Raw genomic sequence first — 22,146 nt, 5'->3', positions numbered from 1 at the left:
TTAGGGTTGACAGAAGATGAAGGGCTGGGCTTGGATGAGGACTAGCAGGGGGTTTGGGGTGGGTCTATGGTGTGTTGGTCCATAGAAAGCTGGGGGGGTGCAGCCAAGCCTGGACAGCAGCAAGTACCATCTGTGTCCACCTCAGCACTCCTTTGGGGTTCATTCCCACTGTCCCCGCTGTCTCTCCCCATAGCTGCAGCTCTCACAGGGCCTTGTGGGGTTCCCCCGGGGCCAGGGTCAGGATGAGCTGTGGCTCTGCTGGGCTGGGATGTCAAAGGGGCCATAACCCTGGTGTTTTGCAAACTCCTGGGGTCAGCAGTTCAGCTGCCACTGACACAGAGGCCCAGAGACACACACGGGCATTTTGGGTGGATGCTGTAAGCAAACAAACGAAGGTAGAGTTACAGCTGACATACAGCCCCCCCTGGCCATGCTGTTGGTTTTAGGCTTAACCCCACTGCAGGCTGGACACAGAAGTCGTCTTCCTAAGATGACTCAAACCAAGCCAAATTGCCTGATGGGGCTGGCTGGGAATAGGCAAGAAAGGAACAGCATTTTGCATCTCTGTCTCAGCTATTCATGATCCTGAAGGAGCCACAGACCCCACCCCACAGACAGGACAGTGACACCTGGCATTGAGTGATGGCTCTCACCTTCCTGGGTGGCCAGTGGAGCCTCTGCTTACCCAGAATGGCTTTGACCCCCTTCCCCCTGCTTTCCCAGTGCTGCCTGATGGTGTGTGCCTGGAGACCCCAGCTTGGGCTGGGGCTATGATGCTGGGGAAGTTGTGCCAGCCAGGAATGTCTTAGGACCAAGTTCTCGAGGTGCCATTTGGTTTGTACAAGGGGGTCAGGAATGGAGTGGAGCTGTCCAAGTGCCATGAGCACACATATCCTCATCCACATGTCTGTGGGTGTCACTCCTTCCCTGTGTCATGGCCATTCCTGGTCAGGCTGCTTGTTTGCTGACCCCTGTTCAATGCAGAGCAGAACTGCACAAAAATACTAAGCCTTGGGTTTAAGTCATGCAGGGTTAGAGACATCACTTTCTCCCTGAGCTGATTCCATGTGAACTGCCCTCACTGGTACCCTTTGGTCTTTGTTTCTGGCTTGCCTAGCTCAAGGACTCTGTGTGCAATCCCTCCTGAGCTGAGTAGCTGCAAAGCCATCCCAGTTCTCTCTCCTTGCAGATGGATGGGGCCTGAGCATGTCTGTCCTTCAGTGCTCTCCACAAGGCTCTTGGCATTGCTGAACTCTGCCAGATCATTACCCATGTGCCTGGCTCGTCCCATGTGCTGCATGGGGATGCCAGAGGTGAGAATAGCATTGGCCTCAACAGAGCCAAATGCAAGGGATGCTTAACAGCATTGGAAAATCCATGTGTGTATCCATGGACTGTCTTGGATGACAGGATGATCTCCTGCTCTGCCTAGGAGCCAGGAGTGACGCTACCACATGCTGAGCCACCCAGGCTGCCCCTGCTATGCTGGCAGCCTTGCTGTTGTGAGTGGTGAGCTCTCCTCCACATCACCCATCCTGGATGGAAAGCAGAGCCCAGCTTTGTCTTCTCTGATCTGCAGGAGCATACCTGCCCGGGAGCATGTGGCGGCTGGAGGATAGTGGAGCCAATATTGACACCTGCAGTTCCAGGAGCACAGACTGAAATTATGGAAGCAAAGGTTGTGTTTCTAGAAAGCTGCTGGACAGGAGGGACAGGAGGTGGTGAAGGGCAGAGAAGTCAGCCCGATTCTCTGAAATGAAGCTGTGAGAGCAGGCTGCTGGACAGTGAGGGGGCCACAACATCCAGTTTGGTTCTGCACAGGGGTAGGCACAGCTCCAGGGGGCTGTGACCAGAACACAGAGGCAGTCTCCCAGCCTGGTGTTCCCACCACCCACAAAACATGCCTGAGTCTTGCTGCTAGTAATTGAATAGAGAGAAGAATTAATTGTGAGTGGGCTGTGTCTCCCCTCCCCGCTCCTCGTTTGCCCTGGGGCTGCCTTGGTGCTGTGGGTAGTGACGACAAGGTCATTCCCATGTAACACATCCCAATGGGGTTTCACGAAGTTCCTTCCCTTTGGTGGGTGGGGGCAGGTTAATGGTGAGCAGTGGGACTGCCCCAGGCTGCTCTGTGCTGCTCAGCCATGGAGGAGCTGCTGTTGCCTCTGAAACGCCCCATTAAAGCCGCAGTGAAGGATCAGCAGGCAGGGCTGGGGGCACTGGGCTGTGGGGCTGGGAAGGGTGAGGGTGGAGCGGGCTAGTATCCCTCTGGCTTTGCTGGGAAGCCTCCATGTCTTTATTTTGGGGTGGAAAAAGTTAGTTTATGGCCAAGGATCCTCCAGGCATGGCTGTGAAACCTTACAGGATTCTGGGTTTTGTGCATTTTGGCTCTTCTTCATGTGGTGTTGGAGCAGAGAGAGATGCTCAGGTGTTGGGCAGTGCCTCCTGCACTTCAGAGTCCTCACCTTTGTGTGCCCCAGCCTTTGGCTAACCCTCAACCCCGCTGCCTGCACTGTCCCCTTTCAGAGTGCCCAGGCAACTGCTCTGCAGAACGTCTGAGCCCTCTGCATCTGCAGAGAGGAGCTCTCTTCCCCCTCTGGCCGGCTCAGTGTTGCTGTGTGCTGCTGCAGGTACTGCTCTCCTCCATCAGTCGGGATTAGCGCTGTGGTCCTGTATATGTCCCTGCTGGTAGTTCCCCCGAAAGTGGTATTCAAGGCAAAACTCCTGTGGGTATTTTGCTGGCTTCCCCTCACTTCAAATTCCCCCAGACTCCTCTTATGATATGGATTCCCAGTTTGCTAGGAGCCCTTGTCTCCATTCAGCCCAGTTTAGACTGCTATCTGCTAAAGCTGTTGGTTGATGTTGTTTTCCTTGTCTCTGTCTTTCTGAAACAAGAGATGCTAGTGGACAAGTTTCAGGCTGATGCTCCTTGCTGGCTTTGATCTCCTGTGGGGAGCAGGAGCTGACACCACTGTTTGTCATCCTGTACAAGGAAAGGGGTGTTATGTGGACCATTTCTGATGTGAACTGGACTGGACAGGGAAGATAAAGAAGCAGGCAGGAAGCTGGAGGTGGAACTCTGTCCCGCAGATGTGCTAAGAGAGATCCTGGGAGAGAGAAGGGATGGTGCTGGGGTGGCCTTGGGTTGTGGGGGTGCCATGCTGAGTGTCACAAGGGGAATAGGAAGAGCTTCCTTCAGCACCTACTGCACTCTCTCCAGTCTCTGCTGCACAGTGGCACAGACCCCTCTCAGAGTCTCACAGTCCATCACCTGCTGCTCCTTCTATCTCAAATTTTCTCCTGATCTGCTTCTTGTCTTATCTCAGTCTAGGCTGCTCCAGGTGCTGCCTCCACACTTCCCAGCTGCCAGGAGGCTCTGTGTGGGGTGAAGGAGGTGGGCAAAGTTCGAGAGCAAGCCTGGACCCCAGCGAGGCTGAGACTGACACCTCCGTGTCCTGGTTCCTCTGTCATCTCTTGCATCTTGGTACTGTAGCCCTGTGGCTGCACCTTGATGCCCTCAGCTTTGTGGGAAAGGGGATAGAAGGGCTGCAGCTCATATAGCTGCTGCTGCTGCTTCATCTGCAGCATTTAACACACCTGATGATCACAAAACACATCAGCTCTTCTCTGAAGGAAAACACTTCTGTACCTGACCAGTCTAAACATGGTCCCAGTTTTGCAGACCAGGGCAATGGAGCAGTGGGGCAGAAGGTCAAGATCTGGTGGGACCATGCTGGTAAGCCCAGGGATCACAGCCCAGAGGCTGGTGGAGGGCTGGAGGCACAGCAGGTCCCCAAATCTTTCTGCCACAAGGGGCTTTCTTCCACCATCTCCACAGCAGTTTGGCCTGAGGCCCAGTGGGTCTCAGGAGCACAGGGATGGAGTTTCTCTTCACCCCAGGAGAGCCAGACAAGCCATTTAGCCTCAGTGCCTGGGGATGGAGGGGACCCTCACCCTGTGGACCAGGGGGCTTATCTCAGATGGCCTGTGAAGGAGCTGACAGGCAGGCAGATTTCCCTTGTGCTGCCTGGCACGGGAGAGAGCCTAACCAAAAAGTTTTTTACTTAAAAACAAAAGGGGGGGGTGGGGGGGGTGGCACTCTTGATGCAAACACAGGTGGGCTGGGAAGCACCGAGGGAAGAAGGCAAATGCCTGTGTGCAGGCACCCGTCTTCCCTCTGAGGAGCAGATTGTGGCCATGGTCCAAGGCAGCAGCAGAGGTGGGTGAGCCCAGCAGCTGTGATACTGCATGTCCCTGGCTGGCTGCTGTCACCAACCTGCTTGTTTCCTTTCCCTTCCCTAAGGTGGGGTAGGATGGGGGCTGTGGAAGCTCTGGCTGTAGGCCTGAGGACGGCTGACAGGAGCGCCGTCTGTCATCCACTGTCAGGCAAAGTGTGGCCACCCCTGGGTGATCCCACACTGGCTTGGTTTTACAGCCATGAGTGGCACTTGAGCCTGTTTGCTGAGGGCAGGGGGCACACGGGACTGTCAGCTTGCAGCTGCCTCTGACCCCGTACAGGACACCATAAATCTCCCAATTTAAGGCAGTCTGGGCTGTTCTGAAAATGGTGCTATTGAGTAGATGGGAGTGTGCACAGTAACCTGTACCTGCCTGATTCTGTACCCACCAGGGATAAAGTGGAGGTGGCCACTGGAGAAGGAGAGCAGCATCTGGGAAATAGAGTAAATTCCATGAATTTTTTATATATAAAAAGCTAAGGATTTAGTCTGAATTTAGACCATCAGGAGTGTCTAGTGTTTCCTGCTCTGGTTTTCCTTAGGCAATGCGGAGAGGTGAATAGGAGAAACCACTTCACCTGTGCTGTGTTGCATCAGCTGTTCACGCAGCTCAACCTGGAGGGTTTTTCTCCTGACCGTGTGCTGTACTGGTGGGCTGAGTGTGTGAATGTGTTGTGCCCTTGGAAACCAGCTCCTGCTTCTGCCGAGCACCTTCAGTGCCTGTCCTGCCTGTTCCTGTGGTCCTCCTAAATGCTTCCAGTTAAATGCAGGCTTGATTTCTTCCTACATATAGGAAACCCCTCAGAAACATCCTTTTTAAAAACAAAACAAAACAAGGGAAGGAAAACGAATAAGGAGCTGAATTTTGGAGTAATGTAGTAATTTTGGCCAGCACAAGGCAGTTGCTCATCCTGTGCTATTCTGGGTTTGTTAGTACTGATGCAGGCTGTGGGGTCAGGCCAGTGATGGGTCAGTGCCCAGGCTATCCTGCCTGCCTGCTGCACTCTTCAGCAGTGAGGATGCTGAGCAAGATCAGGTGAGAACCCTGGGAGATCCAATTCTAGAAGTAACAGTAGGCAGAGTTTTGGGGTGACACATTGTGTGCTGGGGAGGGGTGTTAGTGCACTTGTGTCTAGGGCTGTTGGGCGCCTGAGCGAGGGGGAAGGTGCACAAGCTGGCTGTCAGCGTGCATGTGAGAGAGAACTGTCCTGTGGCTGCAGCTGGTGTGACTGTGTGTGAGGCAGAGCGTTGTATTTTGGTAGGGGCAAGCAAAGCAAAGCGTGAGTAACTGTGCCGGGGCTGCGGAGCGTGTGAGGGGTGCAAGCGAGAAGGAGCGGACCTCACGGGAAAGGCTGCACACATGTGCCAGCGGTGTGCGTGTGAAAGGGACTGTGCGCAGCCTGTGTGTGTGAGGGCTGCGTGCACGGATGTGCGTGTGCAGGAGAGCTGCCCAGGCGTGTGCGGGGCTGTGTGTGTGTGCGGGCGGGCCATGCACGCGTGTGTGTGTGGGTGGGTGTGCTTGTGCGGCGGGGCAGCCGCCGCGCTGTCACTCAGGGGCGGCTGACAGGAGCTGCCTCTCCAGCGGCGGCAGATAGCGCTGATTGCTGATTCGAGGAAGCAAAATAGCAATTGTAATTATGGGCTCTGATAAGATAAAGGAGGGCGCGGGGAGCGCGGGGACAGGCAGCGGGGCACGGTCGGCAAATTAGCAGCTGTCACTCAGAGGCGAGCAGGCGGCGCCGGCCCCGGCCAGGTACCGGCCCCGGGGGCCGCCCGCCGCAGCCCCGCCGCAGCCCCCGCCCCGGTGCGCAACAGGTGGCGGGGCCGGGAGGGCCGGGGCTCGCCGGAACAATGCAGCCCTCGGCGGCCCTGCCCGGGCTGCGGGGCTGAGCCCCGTCCCGCAGCCGCCGCCCGGCCCCATGGCCCCGCAGCCCCGGCCCTGAGGGCGCTCGCCCGCTCCACAAGGTAAGCGCCCGGCGGGGATGCTCGCGAAGAAAAGCGGGGGTGTCCCGCTCCCCACCCCGGTTGCGGAATTTGCTCAGCTTCACTCCTTCTCGAAACTCCGGCCCCCTCCATCCCCCTCCTCCGGTAATCCTTTTAATGTCTGGCACGTCCCGGGAGGGCTCGCCCGCCCGCTCCCAATCCACAACGCGCCCGCGGAGCGGCGAACCCCCGGCGGGGGGAACCGAGTCCCCGACCCACCCTCCGAGCCCTTAAACCCCGTTTTACGGATGGGGAAACTGAGGCACGGGGTGGGGAGGCAGTCCCGCCGGCGACTGGCCGCGGAGCCCGGCCCTTAGCGGTAGCCCCGAGCCGCGGCGACACCTGGCCCGCCGCTCGCTCCGCTTCGGCAGGTACCGCCGGGGCCGGGAGGGGAGCGGGGGTCCGGCCGGGCTTCCCCCGCGGCAGCTGCCGCCCCCGGCCGCGCCCGCCCCCGCCGCCGGGGTTTGCGGGTCGGCTTCGCCTCCCGAGGAGGCAGCGGGGCCGCGGAGCGGGGCGGGGGGCTCCCCGCGGCAGGGGCCGCCGGCCGAGAGCCCCGGGGGCTGGGCGGGCGGTGGGGCCGCCGGGCCTTTCCCCTCTGTAGCCGCTTGTGCCCTCCTTTCTTTGGGGCGAGGACGTGCCGGCAGGACGAGAGGAACCGAGGAGCTGAGACAGCGCCGCGCCCCCCGGGCGCTCCCCGCCGCCGCCGGGCCCCGGCCCCACATCGGAGCCGCGATGGACCCCTGTTCTTCGCTCTTCAGCTACGTGTGAGTACCGGCAGCCCCAGCCCTCCCGCCCCGCGGCCGCAGCTCCCCCGGCTCACACCTCTCTCCCGCTTTTCCCCCTCCCAGGTTAATGCACTTGTTCGTCCTCTGCCTGCAAGCCCAGGTAAGTGCCCGCTGCGCTGCCCGGCTTTGTTCGCCCCGCGGTGATGGGGGTGCCCCGCCGCCGCCGAGCGGCTCGGCAGGGAGGGAGACCGGGAAGAGGAGCACTTTGAAACCCGGGAGACAAAAGTTGCCCGGTTGTAAAAAGCCGGAGCCGAGGGGGACCCTACCTTTTTCGGGATACAAGATAACGTGCGGGGGACTCCGGCTGCGAGGCAGCAAGTACCAGGATTTCAAGGAAATACGCAGGGTTATCTTAAAGCAGGTTTAATTCCCGTCCCCCGATCTCTAATTACGCTGCGGATACCCTCATCCCTCAGCTTCGTTTTTTTTTTTTTTTTTCCTCCTATATTGCTTCATCCGAAAAAGTAAAGCAGAATTGAAAAGAGGACAAGGAACCCTGAAAAAGCCTTAGTAAAAAGAGCAGGTTTTGATTCAGCTTAAAAGTGTCAGATTTTAGCATCGCTGGTTTGTATCGGCAGAGACAGAAGTGACATGAATAGATTAAACATCCCAGGCAGAGCCTGTGCAACACCCGCATACCAGCAGGAACGCGTCGCTGGGAGCGGTGCGCCTCCAAACCCGCGTGAAGCCCCCCCTTCCCCCTGAGATCACAGGTGCAGAAGCTTTGTTTAAAATGCCCTTTATGCTACTTTTTAAAATTATTGTTATTTTCCTGGAAGGTTGGGGGGAGAAAAAATGGAGTTTCCAGCTGAAAAGTAAAGAGAACAGAGCACTGGGATTGTGCAGTTGTATAAAAACATAGCTGTAATATTTTGGAGAATGAGATGGAGACCAAATAGCAGCATGGCTAATGACCTCTCCTCCACATGGTACCCTCATCAGAGCTGGGGAGAGAATCCTGCTGCATTATCCAAAACCCGTCTATAGGAAACACACATGCACAGGCAGAAGCAGAGGGAGAGAGATGACATTGTCAAGGGGAGATATCTCTATAAAGCTGGCTTTGGGAGAGCAGCGGCTTTTGCTTTTATTGTGGTTTTCTGTTGTTGTTTAAGACAGGAGGAAATCTTCCCATTTGATGTGGGGGTGGTGGGGGGTAGCCCCAGCCTTCTGATGTTGAAAGGAGCGATCTCCTAACATTTGCTCAGAATACATCTTTATAAATGTCAGGGAGCAGCGAAACTTTCCAGACTTAAAAGAGGGATTTGAGACGAGGGGGGAAAAAGATTTCTGTGCCAGCTTGTGAGCCGGGGCTGAGGGGGGAGCAGGTTTGGCCGCTCATGAAAATCATTTAAAGCCCAGGAGCAGCAGCGTCGGGTCTGGAGAGGATGGGCTCAGCTGCGGCTCCGGGACTAAAGGGCTTGGTGTGCTGGGGCTGGGGATGTGCCGGCACCAAACAGCTGACTGGGGATGAGGGCTGTGTTTGCTCGGGTAGCATGTTGGTATCCTTGGGTGATTATACCACTAAATACCTGCACTGGGGTATGGTTTTCTTGTAATTCTTATGCCTCATAGTTCTACCATCTCTGTGGATTTTGTGTTTGAAGTACTTAACAAGTGTGAGATACTTGGGAGCAAATAAAGAGCCAGAGACCCAGAGGCAGGTAGCTGTTGAAACTGTTGGGATGTGTGCCCGGGGCAGCTGGAGAAGTAGTATGCTCTTGCAGAGGTGAGAGAGGTGTGGGATGAAAGCATCAGCCCTTTGAGAGGGCAACATAGTGCCATCCTGCATGTTCCACCTTGATCCCCTCCAGCTCCCAGCCTTGATGCCCGTCTCAAGGTACCCCAGTCCTAGTCAGGACCCACTGAGTCCTGGAGGAGCCTCTGGGTTCCCCGAGCTCTGTTCTACTCCCGAGCTACCCACACCTCTGCTTAGGGCATGTCTGGAGAGGGCACAGCTCTGTATAGGGCTCTGGACACTGTGTCCCCAAGCTCAATGCTCCTTCTCCTGGAGGGACTCTGATGGCACAGGAGGCAGCGCCGCGGTCCTGGCTCCTGGCCTTCCTGCAAAGCCCAGCTGGAGGCTGGCGATCTCGGCTCAGCCCATTTGCCCCGCTGAGGAGTAGAGATTATAATGGTGTGTTGTATATTTTTTAATTTCCTAAAGGTAACTGTTCAGTCCCCACCTAATTTTACACAGCATGTGAGGGAGCAGAGCCTGGTGACAGATCAGCTCAGCCGGCGGCTTGTCCGTACCTACCAGCTGTACAGCCGGACCAGCGGGAAACATGTGCAGATCTTGGACAACAAGAAAATCAATGCGATGGCAGAGGATGGGGATGTGCACGGTAAGGACACGCGATGTGGGCAGGCGAGGGGGGAGCTGGGGAGGTGTTCGCAGCCCAGCGTGGCGATTGATGATTTCCGTTCTGTTTGTTAGCCAGAAATCGTTAAAATCGTTTGGCTTGTGGGGGCTTGTAAAAGGAGAACATAGGGGTCAGTAATCAGCAGCTGTGTGATTCAAGGTGAGGGCAGGTTCCCTGTACCAAGGGAGGGGACCAGCTCGTGAAGGATAGGCTCTGCTTCATTCCCTTTAATTCTTGGTTTACACCTGACTCGGAGAGCTTGGGGCTGTGGCATCCTGAGCATCATCAGACATTTCATCCCAGCTCTTTGCAGGGAAGGGAATCCCTGAGACTTCCTTTTGAAACAGAAATGGAAAGTAAATTTGAAAAAGAAGAGGCAGGGAGGAGAAAGGGGAAATGACTGCTTTGGGAGCCTTCCCTGAACTAGAATTGTCTAAAGTGGCATTTTCCTGTCCCATCCCTTCCTCCTCAAACCAAATCCTGAGCAGAGGGTCAGCGAGGCAGTCAGCTGCAGGCAAAGATGCTGCGGCGTCTCCAGGGACAAAGCAGGGACTCTGCAAGTGTGAGAGAGCCTGTGCTCTGCCACGGCCCCTCTGCATCGCCCTGGCACCCCCTCCCCAAAACCTCCACCCTCTCAGGGGCAAGGGGACCGGTCCCTCCGCTGGGGACTCCCGAAGCCCAAAAACTTTGATCGTGTGAGCTACTGACATGTTGAGATGGTCAAACACAGCCCAGGGGTCAGTGGGGCCAGCGAGCCCCGGCACCACCGTGGGGCCGGCTCTGGGGGGCCTGATCCTGCACCCAGGGCAGGGAAGTGCCTGTGCTCCTGTGTGTTGTACACAGGTATCACAACTCTCTTTCTTTCCTGTTAGCTGCAATTTCCCTTTCTTGCTTGGGGTAGATTAGTAGAAACTATTTTTTTTTTAAATCTTTGTGGTTTTGGGGGGCTTTTCCTTCATTTTGCTTTGGCTGAAAATTTCACGCTGGACATTATCAGTACAAGCACAGTGCAGGTTCCATGCGATGTTGCATACATCCAGAATTAATCTTGCAAATGAATTATTCCCATCTTGGAGCAGCTCTAGCTTGAAAGGGCAGTAGCTAATTTCTGAAGCAAAAAAAGAAGAAAATCCCATCTTGTTTTAGATATCTAACGCCTGGAATTTAAAAAACAGTTACTGCATATTTAAATAACAACCAGGTTTAAATACGGCCAGAGGGAGGGGACTGGTGGTGGCTTGAAAAACTCTATTAAAATGTAATAAAAAAGGTTAAGCATTTGAAGAGCTAAGGAAGAAAATGAAGACTGATCTAAACCAGAAAGAGAACAAGCAGTTTTTCAGATGTAAAGTTTTAAAAGAGTTGCAAGTCTGTAAATGTTAAAATAGAGGTTCAGGATTGTTCTGTATGAATCTCTAGGGAGGCCCCCATGTCTGGAAGAACTATTAAAACGCTTCTTACTTTCACCTTTTTTAACATTTCCTGAATACTTTCTCCTCTTCGCAGTCCAGTTGGGGGATCAAGTGTGTCTCGCTGCATTTTTTCAGCATTTACGTAGCCACTTTCCCTTCAAAGTTTGAGCATGAAACATAATTTTACTGGGATAAATCTGTCACTTAAATGAAAGAATAGAGTTGAAAATGTTAAGTCTCCCCCCCTCCCCAAAAGAGAGAGGAAAAAAAAAAAACCTCCCCCCAAATGTTATTTAGAAATCCAGTTTTGCAGCAAAGATCCCCCATCTCCAAACCCTTCTTTCTGACTTTTTTTTTTTTTTTTTTGGTCTCATTTTTTGGGGGTGGGTGTGTAAAAGGGGTTGATTTATTTTTGCTGATGACCCCTTTCCCCACCCTGACATTTTTACAGCCGACTTAACATTGAGTCTGGCGTTTTCAGTTATTTGTCTTAATTGTCAATATTTGATTGACTTTTTTTAATTCTAAGGGAAGGCGGGCAGCTAGTGCAGCCCAGCTTGTCCCTCCCAGGCTCTGCCTGCCACCAAGAAAACCACTGCCAGCTGCAGCTTGAACTCAACCCCACGAGTGGCTGGAGACACCGGCACAGCTCTCTGCCCATTTGCTGGCTGTTTTTATGTGCCCAGGATTTTTTGTTGGTTGGGGCTGGAGTTTGCAGGGTTCACCAGTTGCCTGCAAGGGTCTAGGGGTGCAAGTCCCTGGGGCCAGGTTGTCTTCAACCTCTGTGGGTAAGGGAGCTGGAGTGACACATGGGCTGGGCTCGTGCAGGGCGGCAAACCCGTCTGGTGGCTGTAAATCACAGTTGCCCTTTGGGGAAAAAGAGAAGTCCAAAAGAGAAGCAATGTGCATCTTTAAAGCACGGTTTTGTGCTCACTGGGGCCAAGGCCTCCCCACTCCCTCCCTCTTTCCCTCTTCATCCCTGCCTCCCGCTCTTTCTATTTCTCAGAGAGAAAAATCAATTCTCCTCAAACCTTTTACTGCCTCCAAGATCAATTCCACCCCTTTCCCCAGTATAGATAAATAGGGAGTCACTGTCTCAGGGCTTTGTTTGCGGAGTGGCATCGCTCCCGTGGGTGATTTTGGGGATGCCAGGTGCTTGTCAGGCTCTGGGTATTGATCAGCACAGCCTGGAGTTTGCTCTTCCCAAATTTCTTGTCTCCGAGTTCAATCTGTGCCTGCCTAGTAGGAGTAGGGGGATGTGAGTACATGGTAGCTTGGGGACAAGAGATGCTGCAGGATTATATTGACAGGAGAGGGTGCCTGCACGCACATCAAGCTTGGCCTGCCTAACAGCACCAAATCAGTTGGCCCCAGTAAATTTGGGGATGACCTTACCAAATGTATACTCAGTGGTTGCCAGCACTGCCTGCTTACTGCCCCCATCCTCAGTGCCATTGACCTCAGCAGCATCCATCCTAAGAGGGATGCAGGGTTGAGGCACTGCAGAGACAGAAAGGCCATTTGCCCCTTGCCCAGAGTGTGATTTAGGCTCAGTTTAGCTTGTGTGTGCACCTACAGTCTCCTTCTGCAGTTCAAAGCATCCTCCTGCAGAGCCTCCCCCTCTGGAGCCACATCACTGCCCTCACTGGTGCTTGCTGGAGGCTGGGCATCCTGGGGTAGAGATGCACAAGCTGCAGTGAACCACACTCCTGAGAAACTGAGCAGCTCTTGTGCAGGGATCAGGGAGGCTAAATAAGGCATCAATGGACTTAAACCCATAATAAGAGTGTGGGCTTGGAGCTTTTGTGACTGTCCTCTAATTGCCTTGTTGGATAGTGCTTACTGTACTGTGGGCTGATGCTGGACAAGAGGTGATGGGACAGTCACAGCTGGCTTTTCAGCATCATGGGGAATTCTTTGGTGCTTGGAATAGCACAGACCTTTTGAGGTGCAAACAGGTAGCCACCATCCCCATCAGGCCTTGCTCTGGGGACAGCAGCTGCAGTATGGGGAAGAAGGATGTCCTGTCCTCATCCTCCCCCTTCCCTGGGGATGGGTGGGCTTTGGGGCTTGAGTTCCCAGGGTGAAGGCAGGGAGGGAAGGTGACAGGTCTATTTATAGGCGGCCCATCGACCCAGTGATTTGCATAGCTCCTTCGGAAGTCGATCGATGCCTCCATTAAAAAACTGAGACCAAATCAATACGCCCTCTCGACTCGTGCAAAGGTGAAAGGCATTAAAAGGGTGGCTGTACCCTTCATGCCTCCCCTGCCAGCTGCAAAGTCACTGCTCCTCCTGCAGCCCTGGCCTGGCAGAGTGACATGGAGCAGTGTCCCCTGGGCTGGGGACAGCTGGCAGCACGCTGTGCACTTCCAGAAGGTGCCTGTCTGGTTCTTGCCCACAAGCACACCCAGACTTGCCTCAGTTTGCAGGGCTGCTGCCTTGTTCTCTGCCAACCAGTGTGTGCCTTGCTCACTGCCCTACCTCCATCTGGGACACCTCTGTGGCACCTAAACCACTTAGCCCCATGGAGCTGGATAAAACAGAGCTACTCCCCATGCAGCACAGCTTAAGGTGGCAAAGGGACATGTCCAAGGTCATGCAGGGACATAGGGGCAAGTTAAAAGTGGGGGGGCAGGCTGTATCTTAACCTCGTGCATTGCTGGGGTCTCCACACCTGTGCCAGCCCTATCCCACAGCCCCTGTGACCTCCCTCCCTCTCTCCCCCTGCTGCTCTCCCCAGCCAAGCTCATCGTGGAGACAGACACCTTTGGGAGCCGCGTGCGTATCAAGGGGGCAGCCACAGGTTTCTACATCTGCATGAACAAGAAGGGGAAGCTGATTGGCAAGGTAGGGTGCAAGGGTGTGGGCAAAGCAGGGAACTGCCGGGGACACGGAGCAGGGACTGCCAGGAGTAGAGCTCTGCCTTTTGGGGGCAGGGGGACAAGCCATCCTGCAGCCTGAGGGGGAGCAAGAGAGGTGGGCGGGTGCCGTGTGGGGCACATTCCTTCTATCTCTCCGAACAAATAGGCGGATTGCTGGTCTATTCTCCACGATTACATGGTACAAGTGCCAGGAATGTTAAGATGCTCCATGGGGCTGGCCCCAAGGCCAGACCGCACCACCCGCTGGTTTGTCAAGCAGCTTCTGTGCCTTGATGCCCCTTCCTGTGGCGGCAGGGCTGGACATGCAAAATCCCTCCAGAACAGCGATTATCTGCAAGGATTTTCCATGGCAGCTGCTTCCTAGGGGCTGCCCTATGTGGGCCCCTCACTAGTCCTGCTACTGCCCATAATGGGGGAGATCAGTTCCTGGCTACCCCATGCTCCCCCCACGACCTGCATCTGTGGGTCATCACTGACCTCATGTCACTTCTCCTGCCACTCAATGCTCCTCGATGCCCCTCCTATGTTAAAGACCCCAAGGAGACAGGGTGGGTGGGTGAATTGGGATGAAGAGTTTGCTTATGGTTATATCTAGGCAGAGATGGAGGCAAAAGTTCCCTTATGAATGTGGTGGAAGTTAACGCTGGGACCAGCTGCACTGGTACATGAGCAGTGTTTGTGTCACAATGCCTGCTCCCTGTGGCTTGTTAAGCAAAAGCATGTTTTGGGCAATTCTGACTTGTGGGAGAAGTGAGCCTTTGGTTGCCCACAAGCCCACAGCAATCAGTCCAGTGTGGGGCAGTGAGAAGCAGCCCTCTTGCGCAAGCCTGTTGTTTTAAAGCCTGCTGCTTAACTCTCTTCTCCTGTCCCCTTCTCAGAGCAACGGCAAAGGCAAGGACTGTGTCTTCACGGAGATCGTGCTGGAGAACAACTACACAGCGCTGCAGAACGCCAAGTATGAGGGCTGGTACATGGCCTTCACCCGCAAGGGCCGCCCGCGCAAGGGCTCCAAGACCCGGCAGCACCAGCGCGAGGTGCATTTCATGAAGAGGCTTCCCAAGGGCCACCAGACCACCGAGCCCCACAGACGCTTCGAGTTCCTCAACTACCCCTTCAACCGGAGGAGTAAAAGGACTAGAAACTCCAGCTCCAGAGCGGGCCCTTGATGTGCCTGCCCCCTCTGCCTGCATCTCTCCTGGAGGATGCTCCTCTGAGCTTGGTGGACTATATGTAGAGACTTTCCCATATGGGTATTAAACAAAACAAAACAAAAAAAAAAAAGGGAGGGGGGAGGATAAAAAAAAAAAATTACCTGCTCTAGTTGTTGGTATGTTGGGGGGGGTGTTTGGTTTTTACAAAAAAAAAAAAAAAAAAAAAGGAAAAAAAAAAATAGAGGCTCTATTTTTGTACTCCAGCTTTAAAAGTAATGAAACATTCAAAGACTGGTGAAGGGAGAAGAGCCCTTCACTTAGAAATGTTCTAGTCTGTTTGGGGTTGCGCTTTATTTTGTAATTATTTTTTTTTGTAGCTCTAGGGGGAAAGGAGTTTAAAAATTGTGTTTAAAACAAACAAGCAAAAAAACATGGAAATCCAAATCTGGAAGCAATGTGCTATTTAAATGAACTGAACTCATCCTATGCTTGCTGGAGAAGATGGAGAGGCTGAAAAAAAGCTGAAAGGAAGGGATTTATTTTGGAGGTGGTTGGAGGCCTCCTAGGTGGTTTTTACAGCCTGGGTGATGTGGGGCCACTGCCAATGGGGGCTGACTGTGACGCCTGGGGTGAGGACCACTGGATGCTTTCTTTCCTTGGATGTGCCTGCTTCTTTGGCTGAGCAAGGGGTTGCTGGAAGTCATATCCTTCTGAGAATGCTGCTGGCTTCACAACTCTCAACTTTTTTTCTCAGGAGGGGACAGGGGTGATGGATTCCCCAGAGAAAGTCCTGAACTGACTTGGTACCTCTTACCCATGGGAGCATCTTTGGCATTTGGTTTGTTTGAAAGTATTAAGGCTGCAGTGGAGCGGGCTGATAACTGGTATTACTTTTTCCCCATGTGGAAAATGCAAACTTCTCACCAAAAATTAATTTTTTTTCTGTCTATATTTTTTTATGAGATGCAAGTTTCCATCTATAAAATTAAACAAAGTTTACAAATTATTGTGGAGCCATTTCAGGCTGTTTTGTTGTGATATTCAGTATCTTGTCATAATAGTTGGTGCTTCCATTGCCAACCATCTCTTCCAGGTTTCTTCCTTGATCAGAAATACTGCTGCCCTTGCACTCCTAGGAAAGCAGGGGAGTTCTTTCAAAATTTGTATTGACAGAATCCCAATTTTATATTTCTAAGGAAAAAAAAACCCAAACCCCAAAGGAAACATCAAATCTCTTGAATGAACATCTTCAGCCAGCCCTGCTCTGCACATGCTGCCCTGGGACTATGACTCTCTCCAAAGGGTTAAACCAATTATTCTTCACGGGGAGGGCAAACAAAGACACTGGATAGGAGCCAGAACCAGGGGTGAATTTTCATCCAAACTTTTTTTATTGTTTGAGATTTTTCCTGTTTCCTTGAGGATTTTTGTTTTGTTTTGGTTGTGTACAAATTGAATATGAAATGATTGAAATATTTATTTAATATGTGCATTAAAAATTTGTATTAGTCTAATTGAGCCTGATGCTTTCCAGGGAGGGGTTTGGGCTGGACAGACATATTGGAGAGGGATGAAAGGGGATGGCAGTGGAGTGCAGCATGGGGCTGAGGCTGCTGGTTTGTTCAATTTCCTTCCCAAGGGAACAGCTGTGGGAAGTGGGAGACTGCCCCAAGATCCTTGATCAGATGAGTCTTGTGGAAATCACTGTTTTCCTTGCAGCAAATTCCAGGTTTAATGTTTAGATGCCACCTTCTTGACAGGTGGGAACAAGGCACATTGCGGGTTGAATGGGGACATAGTGTAGTGGAGCCTTGACCTTTAAAGGACCGGATGAAACTTTCCAAGAGAAAGCTGGCATTTGCTCCTCTCTTACCCAAAAAGATCTTGGGGGCAGGCAGTGTAAAATGAGCTGTTGCATCTCATCCTTCAGAGAATACTCAACCCTGCTGCAGTGCTGGGTCTTGCTTATAGGAGCTGATCAGGGATTCAGGCATTGAGTGGTTCTAAGGTATGGATGCGTGCAAGGATAAAATTGTGAAATATGTTGAACTGCAAAAGTGTAGCAGCCCCGCAGGGTGAGTCTCACCATCACTGGTGCCAGCCCTGGTTTGTTGCAATGCTCATGGGGTGCCTGTGACATTACTTAGTGCTCGGGCTGAGACTGATCTGTAGTGCCAGGCTGAGCTTTCCCCTGGCTGACACAGCAGCCTGGGCTGAGCCAGCAGTATTTGTCAATAGTTTCAAGGAGGGAAAAGAAGGGGCTGAGCACTTGGCCGTGCTCTGCACCTGAGCAGCGCTGCTACATCACGGAGATCAGGGATGTTGCTTAGCCACAGGAGAGCATGGATGGCTTTTGTCTTAACTGTTCCAGGAGGGACTCAAGGGCTGCAGAAGCCTGAGGATGACAACCGGCTGAGACTTTGTTGTGATTTGCAGACTAGAGGAATTAAAAGTGAATTGCTCCTGGCCTTTCCCCAGGCAGAGATGGTGTTTGATAGTCCTTAATGGTTGCTTTTCTTCCTTTAATTTGTCTGACTGCTTTTCCTAATGGCTTTGTGAACAAGAGTGAATTGGTGCCAGGTGCCTGCTCCAGGTAAGGGTAGCAGAGGCACAGGAATGACTCCTGCCTTGATACAGATGCCCCAGCTGTGGTAGGGAAGGGCATGGTGCGGGTGCTCAGTCTCCAGTAAGGCTGTGCCCCCATCCCTGCCATCCTGGGCTGCAGCCAAAACCTAGAGCAGTGGGCAGCCAGTATTCTGGGGTTTGAGGTGGGTATGGACACTTCTGTGTCCCTGCACAGCTCTGTACCACATTAGCCCTGAAATCCTGCTGTCTGCTCTGCCAGAGTGAAAGGCACCCAGGCCTGGCCTCTGGGAAGGGATCCCCAGCTCACTTGGTCCATGGTTAGTCAGCCACTGTTCATTAAAGTACTTTTGGGTGGCCATGGAGCACTATAGCTTGAGACTTTGTTTATTGTTTGAAATTTTCTAACTTTAGCTCCTAGTCAACAAAGGTTGTTTCACCATTGCTTGGAAGATTAAAGAGCCCAATTCTAGTAAGTTAATGAGTAAGTGCATTAATTAATGGTTCCTCATATCCTGTCTCTGCACTGATGCCACTTAGTCCTTGGTAAGTCTGGAGGAGCTCATGTTCCTCCTGGGCCCTGCAGGGTGCTGTGCACATGGTCCCCAGGGCTGGTGTCTTCCACCAGCCATAGAGGGAGGTGGAGACAGTCCCTGGTGATACCTGCTGTTCCTCCACCGTGACAGGAACCCTGGCTGCTAATTGAATGCACAGGGTCAATCATCAACCTAGGAATCTGCGACTTTGCCATTTTCTTTCTTCATAGCAGGTGTATGAACCAAGCTGGAGAATCACCCATCCAAAGGCCCTGGGGACTGCAGGGTGCTGAGATGGGGCTGGGGCTGGGGATGAGGGGCTTTGGGGATGGGTATTTTCTTCTGTTAACTCATGCTGTTAGCATGGGTGTTTTGGGCAGAAACCCCTGCTTCGAGCTAGCAAAGTCCTTGTGGTGGGCATGTGCCTGTACCTAAGGCCACCATTCCCAGTGTCACCCTGCAGCGCCCTCACTGCCACCAGCTGGCTGGAGGGAGGCAGCAGAGGAAGCAGGAGAGGAGCCGTGCTGCTCTGGCTGTTGGAGCAGGGATGATGGCCCCATCCTGAGCTCCAAGCAGTGGTGTGTGTGTGTCCCTGCATGCACAGGGCTTCACCGTGTGGTGCCATCCAGACACAGTGACAAGGCTGGAGCTGGGAAACGTTTGGGAGACTCTGCCTTGCCAGATCACAGAGAAACCCACCTGGTCCAGCCAGCTAACACAGAGTAAGAAGTAAATGCAGGGTGACCATGCCAGGGCAACACCAGGCAGAGGAAAGAGCTGTTTTCAGATTAAATGCTGCTGTTGCCCAGAGAAGCTGTGGGTGCTCTCCAGGCCAGGTTGGATGGAGCTGTGAGCAATCTGATCTCGTGGAAGTATCCCTGTTCATGGCAGGACATTTGGAAATAAATGACCTTTAAAGTCCCTTCCAATCCAAACCATTCTGTGATTTCTATGGTAGAGAAACAGAGTAGACAGGCAGCAATAAATTGAAGTGGCAAGAAAAGGGGCAGGCATGTGCTGTCTGAGCAGGGGCTGCACTAGGGCTTTATCAACCAAACCCCAAACCTTTTGGCACATGCTGCCTCTGCTCCCACCCCTTCTCTCAGTTTACAGCTTTTCCACCAGGTCTGCTTGGATATGGGTGTGCACTGAGCTGGGTGGGCTGTAGGATGCTGTGGCAGGGCTGGGGCTTGCCCAGGCTCCCCTAGGCAGGCTCTAGCTTGGGAAGGACGACTGGGCTGTTTGTTTATTGCATCAGGCTCAGCTTTCAAACATTTCCCTGCCATCCCCCTCCCCCTCCTTTAATTAATTCTGGGTAAGAAGTTCTGGCTTTATTGTGCCACCGAACTGAGGGCTCCCTGTGGGAAAAGTCACACCTTCTGAACAGCTTCTGATACCATGCAAATGAAGGACAAGTCCAGGAAACGCTTTCATCTCAGACCTGTCCAGCCCCCTGCCCATTAATTACACACATTTCATTTGTGTGAGAGCAATTCCTCTTGAGGAGGGGGTGGGGGGTGGCTGCAGCTTGTGGATCATCTCAGCCACCCTCTCTAAAGACGCCTCCTTGGAAGGGATTTATAGCCAGAAATGGGGATGCTCAGGGACTCAGTGGGGGATCTCATATTTTGGCCACTCCAAACCAAACTGGCTTGTTGGTGGGCTGTATCCTGCCAGTGGGGAGGGCTCAGCATTGCTCCATGTCCTGCTCCATACCAGCAAGCCCTGGCTGTGGAGGCGAGTGGAGCAGAGGGAGACACAAGGTCGAGCAGAAATGAGCTCAGTGCTGTCACAAGGGAATGGCCCTCCAAAGACAGGAGCTCATGAGATAGATTACTTTGGGCAGGGTGGCTACAAAATGAGTCTCACATATGGAAACATCCTTCTGTCAACTCAATATGTGCTGAGGGACAGCACCATACCCTGACAGGGCACAAAATCTTCTTGGCCACAGGTAAACCAGACCTGATGCTTCTTTTGAGCCTTGGTCCCTGTCTGCTCCTCTCCTTTCCACACAGCTCATCAGACCACAGGGTGCAGCCAAAGGCAGCTCCAGGCTGGTTTTTGTTTTCCTGGGTCTGATGGGGGTTCTCGGGTCCAGACCCTGGCGAAGGTGTAGAGAGAGGGGATGTGGAGTACAGTTGGTCTTCACAGCCAGTTTCCTGGCCATGGTAATAACACTTAGCACTTCTATAGCACCTGGGATGCCCCAAGCACCTACACATATGCTCCTCATTACCACTCTGCTTCCCATTTGCAGCGTTTCTGCCCCCTCCCCACGCATGCCTACAGCACTCAGTTCTCCCTTAGAAAATGAGGCTGCCCTCCAGTTCTGGTGGCTTTGTTGCAGAAGATCTTTGATGGCTAAGTTTGCTCTTTGCCTTCCTCCTGGACAAGGATGTGCTGCGACCTCTGGTGTTGACAAGCCATGGGCCCAGGGAGACATGGCCCCTGTGGCTTGGTGCGCCAGAGGAGCTCTTGGGAGATGTTGGAGGGATATTTGGGACTGGACTAATGGAAACCTACAGCCTTTGCAGGGTCAAAGTCAGCACGAAATTGGTGCCACGCTCCAGCAAAACTTCTTGTCCACCCAGTGGCCCTGCAGCACATCAGCTGCAGGATAAGAGAGGGCTCATGTGTGGATCAGTTGAATGTTGCAGCTGTTACTCCAGGTTGCCTAATGGCCCAGGTACTGTGCAATGAAATGCACTTAAGATTTGCTGCTTTGAGAGCAGAGGGGATGTTCTTGGGCTTCGTGTGACTTACAGCATCTCTTTTGTATTCATAGTAGCTGTAACACTGGAATGTCCTTCCAGGCTGTGTGATGTCCAAGGTAAAATCTGTGGCTACACAGTCCTGGATCAGAGGCTGGGGGTGGCTTGGCTGTGTCAGAAAGAGCCACTCCAGCCCTGTTGGGTATTATCACTTTGCTAAGGTTGTACTGTTAGTTGTTGTGGACTGGAAATGGGATGCTGAGGGCTGTCAGAGCCTCTCCAGTTTGGTGAATGCCTGATCTGCACCACTGCTCCCACCCAAGCCCTCTCTTTGGCCATGGAATAACCCCTTTCAACCATGACCGTGGCACTGTGAAGGGTCCTTGCTTCCTGGGCTGGCTTCTCCTGACAACATGGCCAGTAGCATTATCTAATTTTTTGCCACTCAGACATTTATAGCAGGAGGAGAAGGAAAAAAAACCAATCTCAGCTTTGCTCTTTCCGTGATTATTTTGCAAACTCTTTCTGCTGTAGTAGTACTTCTTGGTGGCTGGAACCTCCTCTTTTATGAGATGGTCCCAGAGTAAGCATCTCAGAGTAAGATGCCTTGTCCCAAAGGAATCAGGTTTCCCATGCTCAGCTGTAGCAGGTGCCATAAGCTGTCAAGATAGACATAAGCACAGGTCTAGTTGCTTAAGCAACTAGCAAAAGAGAGTCCTGAGAAGGAAATTGAAACAGAGCTGGAAGGTGTCCTTGTGGAACTTCATAGCGAACACTAGGAAAACTCCAATGACAATATTCAAAAAGAGCCTCCTGAAGCACAGGATGAGACCCAGGCTCTGCATTCACAGAATGTTGACTACCAACATGTGAAATGGGACTTTGAGCGCTGGCCGTGCCTGCTCAGGCCCTGGGCTGGGGCTGTGCTCCCTATCTCCCCGTGAGAAGCAGAAGCCCAGCTGGGAGCCAGCCCTTTGGTAATGGCCTGCGAATTTCCCTGGGCTCTGTTAATTGCCGCCTGGCTGCTAGTTACAACTCCAAGTCAATTGCTGGGAGTGTTGGGGCCTGCAAAACAACCCCTTGAAATCAGTTGTTAGCCCAATTAACAACCAGTTTGGCTTTGGTTCAGGCTGTTAACTATCAAACACCTAACTGCTGGTAATGATTGATTTCTCAGCAGTTGGGGCTGCAGTGGAGGAGCCAACCTGTGTCACAAAATGCCATTAAAGCCAAAATTTTGTGAATGCTTCTGACTCAGGCAAGCATTTGAGTTGTCCCATACCAGTAGAGCAGGCAAGGGGATGACCAGAATTTTTATCCATTTTGATTAAAGTGGGGGTCATTGGTGTGTGTTTGGAATAAACTGGCAGCCACCAGAAGAGTGCTGTCACCACACAGTGCTCCAGGAAGGCAGCCACCTCTCTTTGTAGGGCAGCCATTAGTACTCATAAGGCATCATGGCATTCAAGGCCTCTGTGGATGGCAACTGCTCATTGT

General features: G+C 52.8%; 1 protein-coding gene and 1 long non-coding RNA gene across 3 annotated transcripts; both read left to right on the top strand.

Annotated features, from left to right (window-relative positions):
• The first annotated feature begins 1,134 nt into the window (after positions 1-1,134).
• Positions 1,135-1,951, top strand: LOC136364511 (uncharacterized). Its single transcript, XR_010744161.1, has 2 exons — positions 1,135-1,313; positions 1,580-1,951. It is a non-coding gene; the product is annotated as an uncharacterized lncRNA (long non-coding RNA).
• Positions 1,952-4,796: 2,845 nt separating this feature from the next.
• FGF8 (fibroblast growth factor 8) lies at positions 4,797-16,330 on the top strand. 2 transcript variants are annotated; one of them, XM_066323694.1, is made up of 6 exons: positions 4,797-6,200; positions 6,850-6,982; positions 7,067-7,103; positions 9,171-9,351; positions 13,524-13,630; positions 14,544-16,330. In XM_066323694.1, exons 2-6 carry the CDS (start codon positions 6,951-6,953, stop codon positions 14,829-14,831), a joined length of 645 nt encoding a protein of 214 aa, XP_066179791.1. In that variant the 5' UTR covers positions 4,797-6,200; positions 6,850-6,950; the 3' UTR covers positions 14,832-16,330. The 2 variants fall into 2 exon arrangements, with proteins under 2 accessions (XP_066179791.1, XP_066179792.1); XM_066323695.1 differs by having other exon boundaries at positions 4,799-6,200; positions 9,204-9,351.
• The last annotated feature ends 5,816 nt before the right edge of the window (positions 16,331-22,146 follow it).

Source organism: Sylvia atricapilla, chromosome 8 (assembly GCF_009819655.1).
Source record: "Sylvia atricapilla isolate bSylAtr1 chromosome 8, bSylAtr1.pri, whole genome shotgun sequence".
NCBI lineage: Eukaryota > Metazoa > Chordata > Aves > Passeriformes > Sylviidae > Sylvia > Sylvia atricapilla.
The sequence above is the reverse complement of the archived record's forward strand: the minus strand, read 5'-3'. Positions and strand labels throughout refer to the sequence as shown.

Bases quoted from the DNA above. Each gene is read 5' to 3' on its own strand.
- FGF8 (XM_066323694.1), top strand. From the start codon at position 6,951: ATGGACCCCTGTTCTTCGCTCTTCAGCTACGT. The intron at 6,983-7,066 runs GTGAGTACCGGC...TCCCCCTCCCAG, and splicing joins TCTTCGCTCTTCAGCTACGT to GTTAATGCACTTGTTCGTCC. The intron at 7,104-9,170 runs GTAAGTGCCCGC...AATTTCCTAAAG, and splicing joins TCCTCTGCCTGCAAGCCCAG to GTAACTGTTCAGTCCCCACC.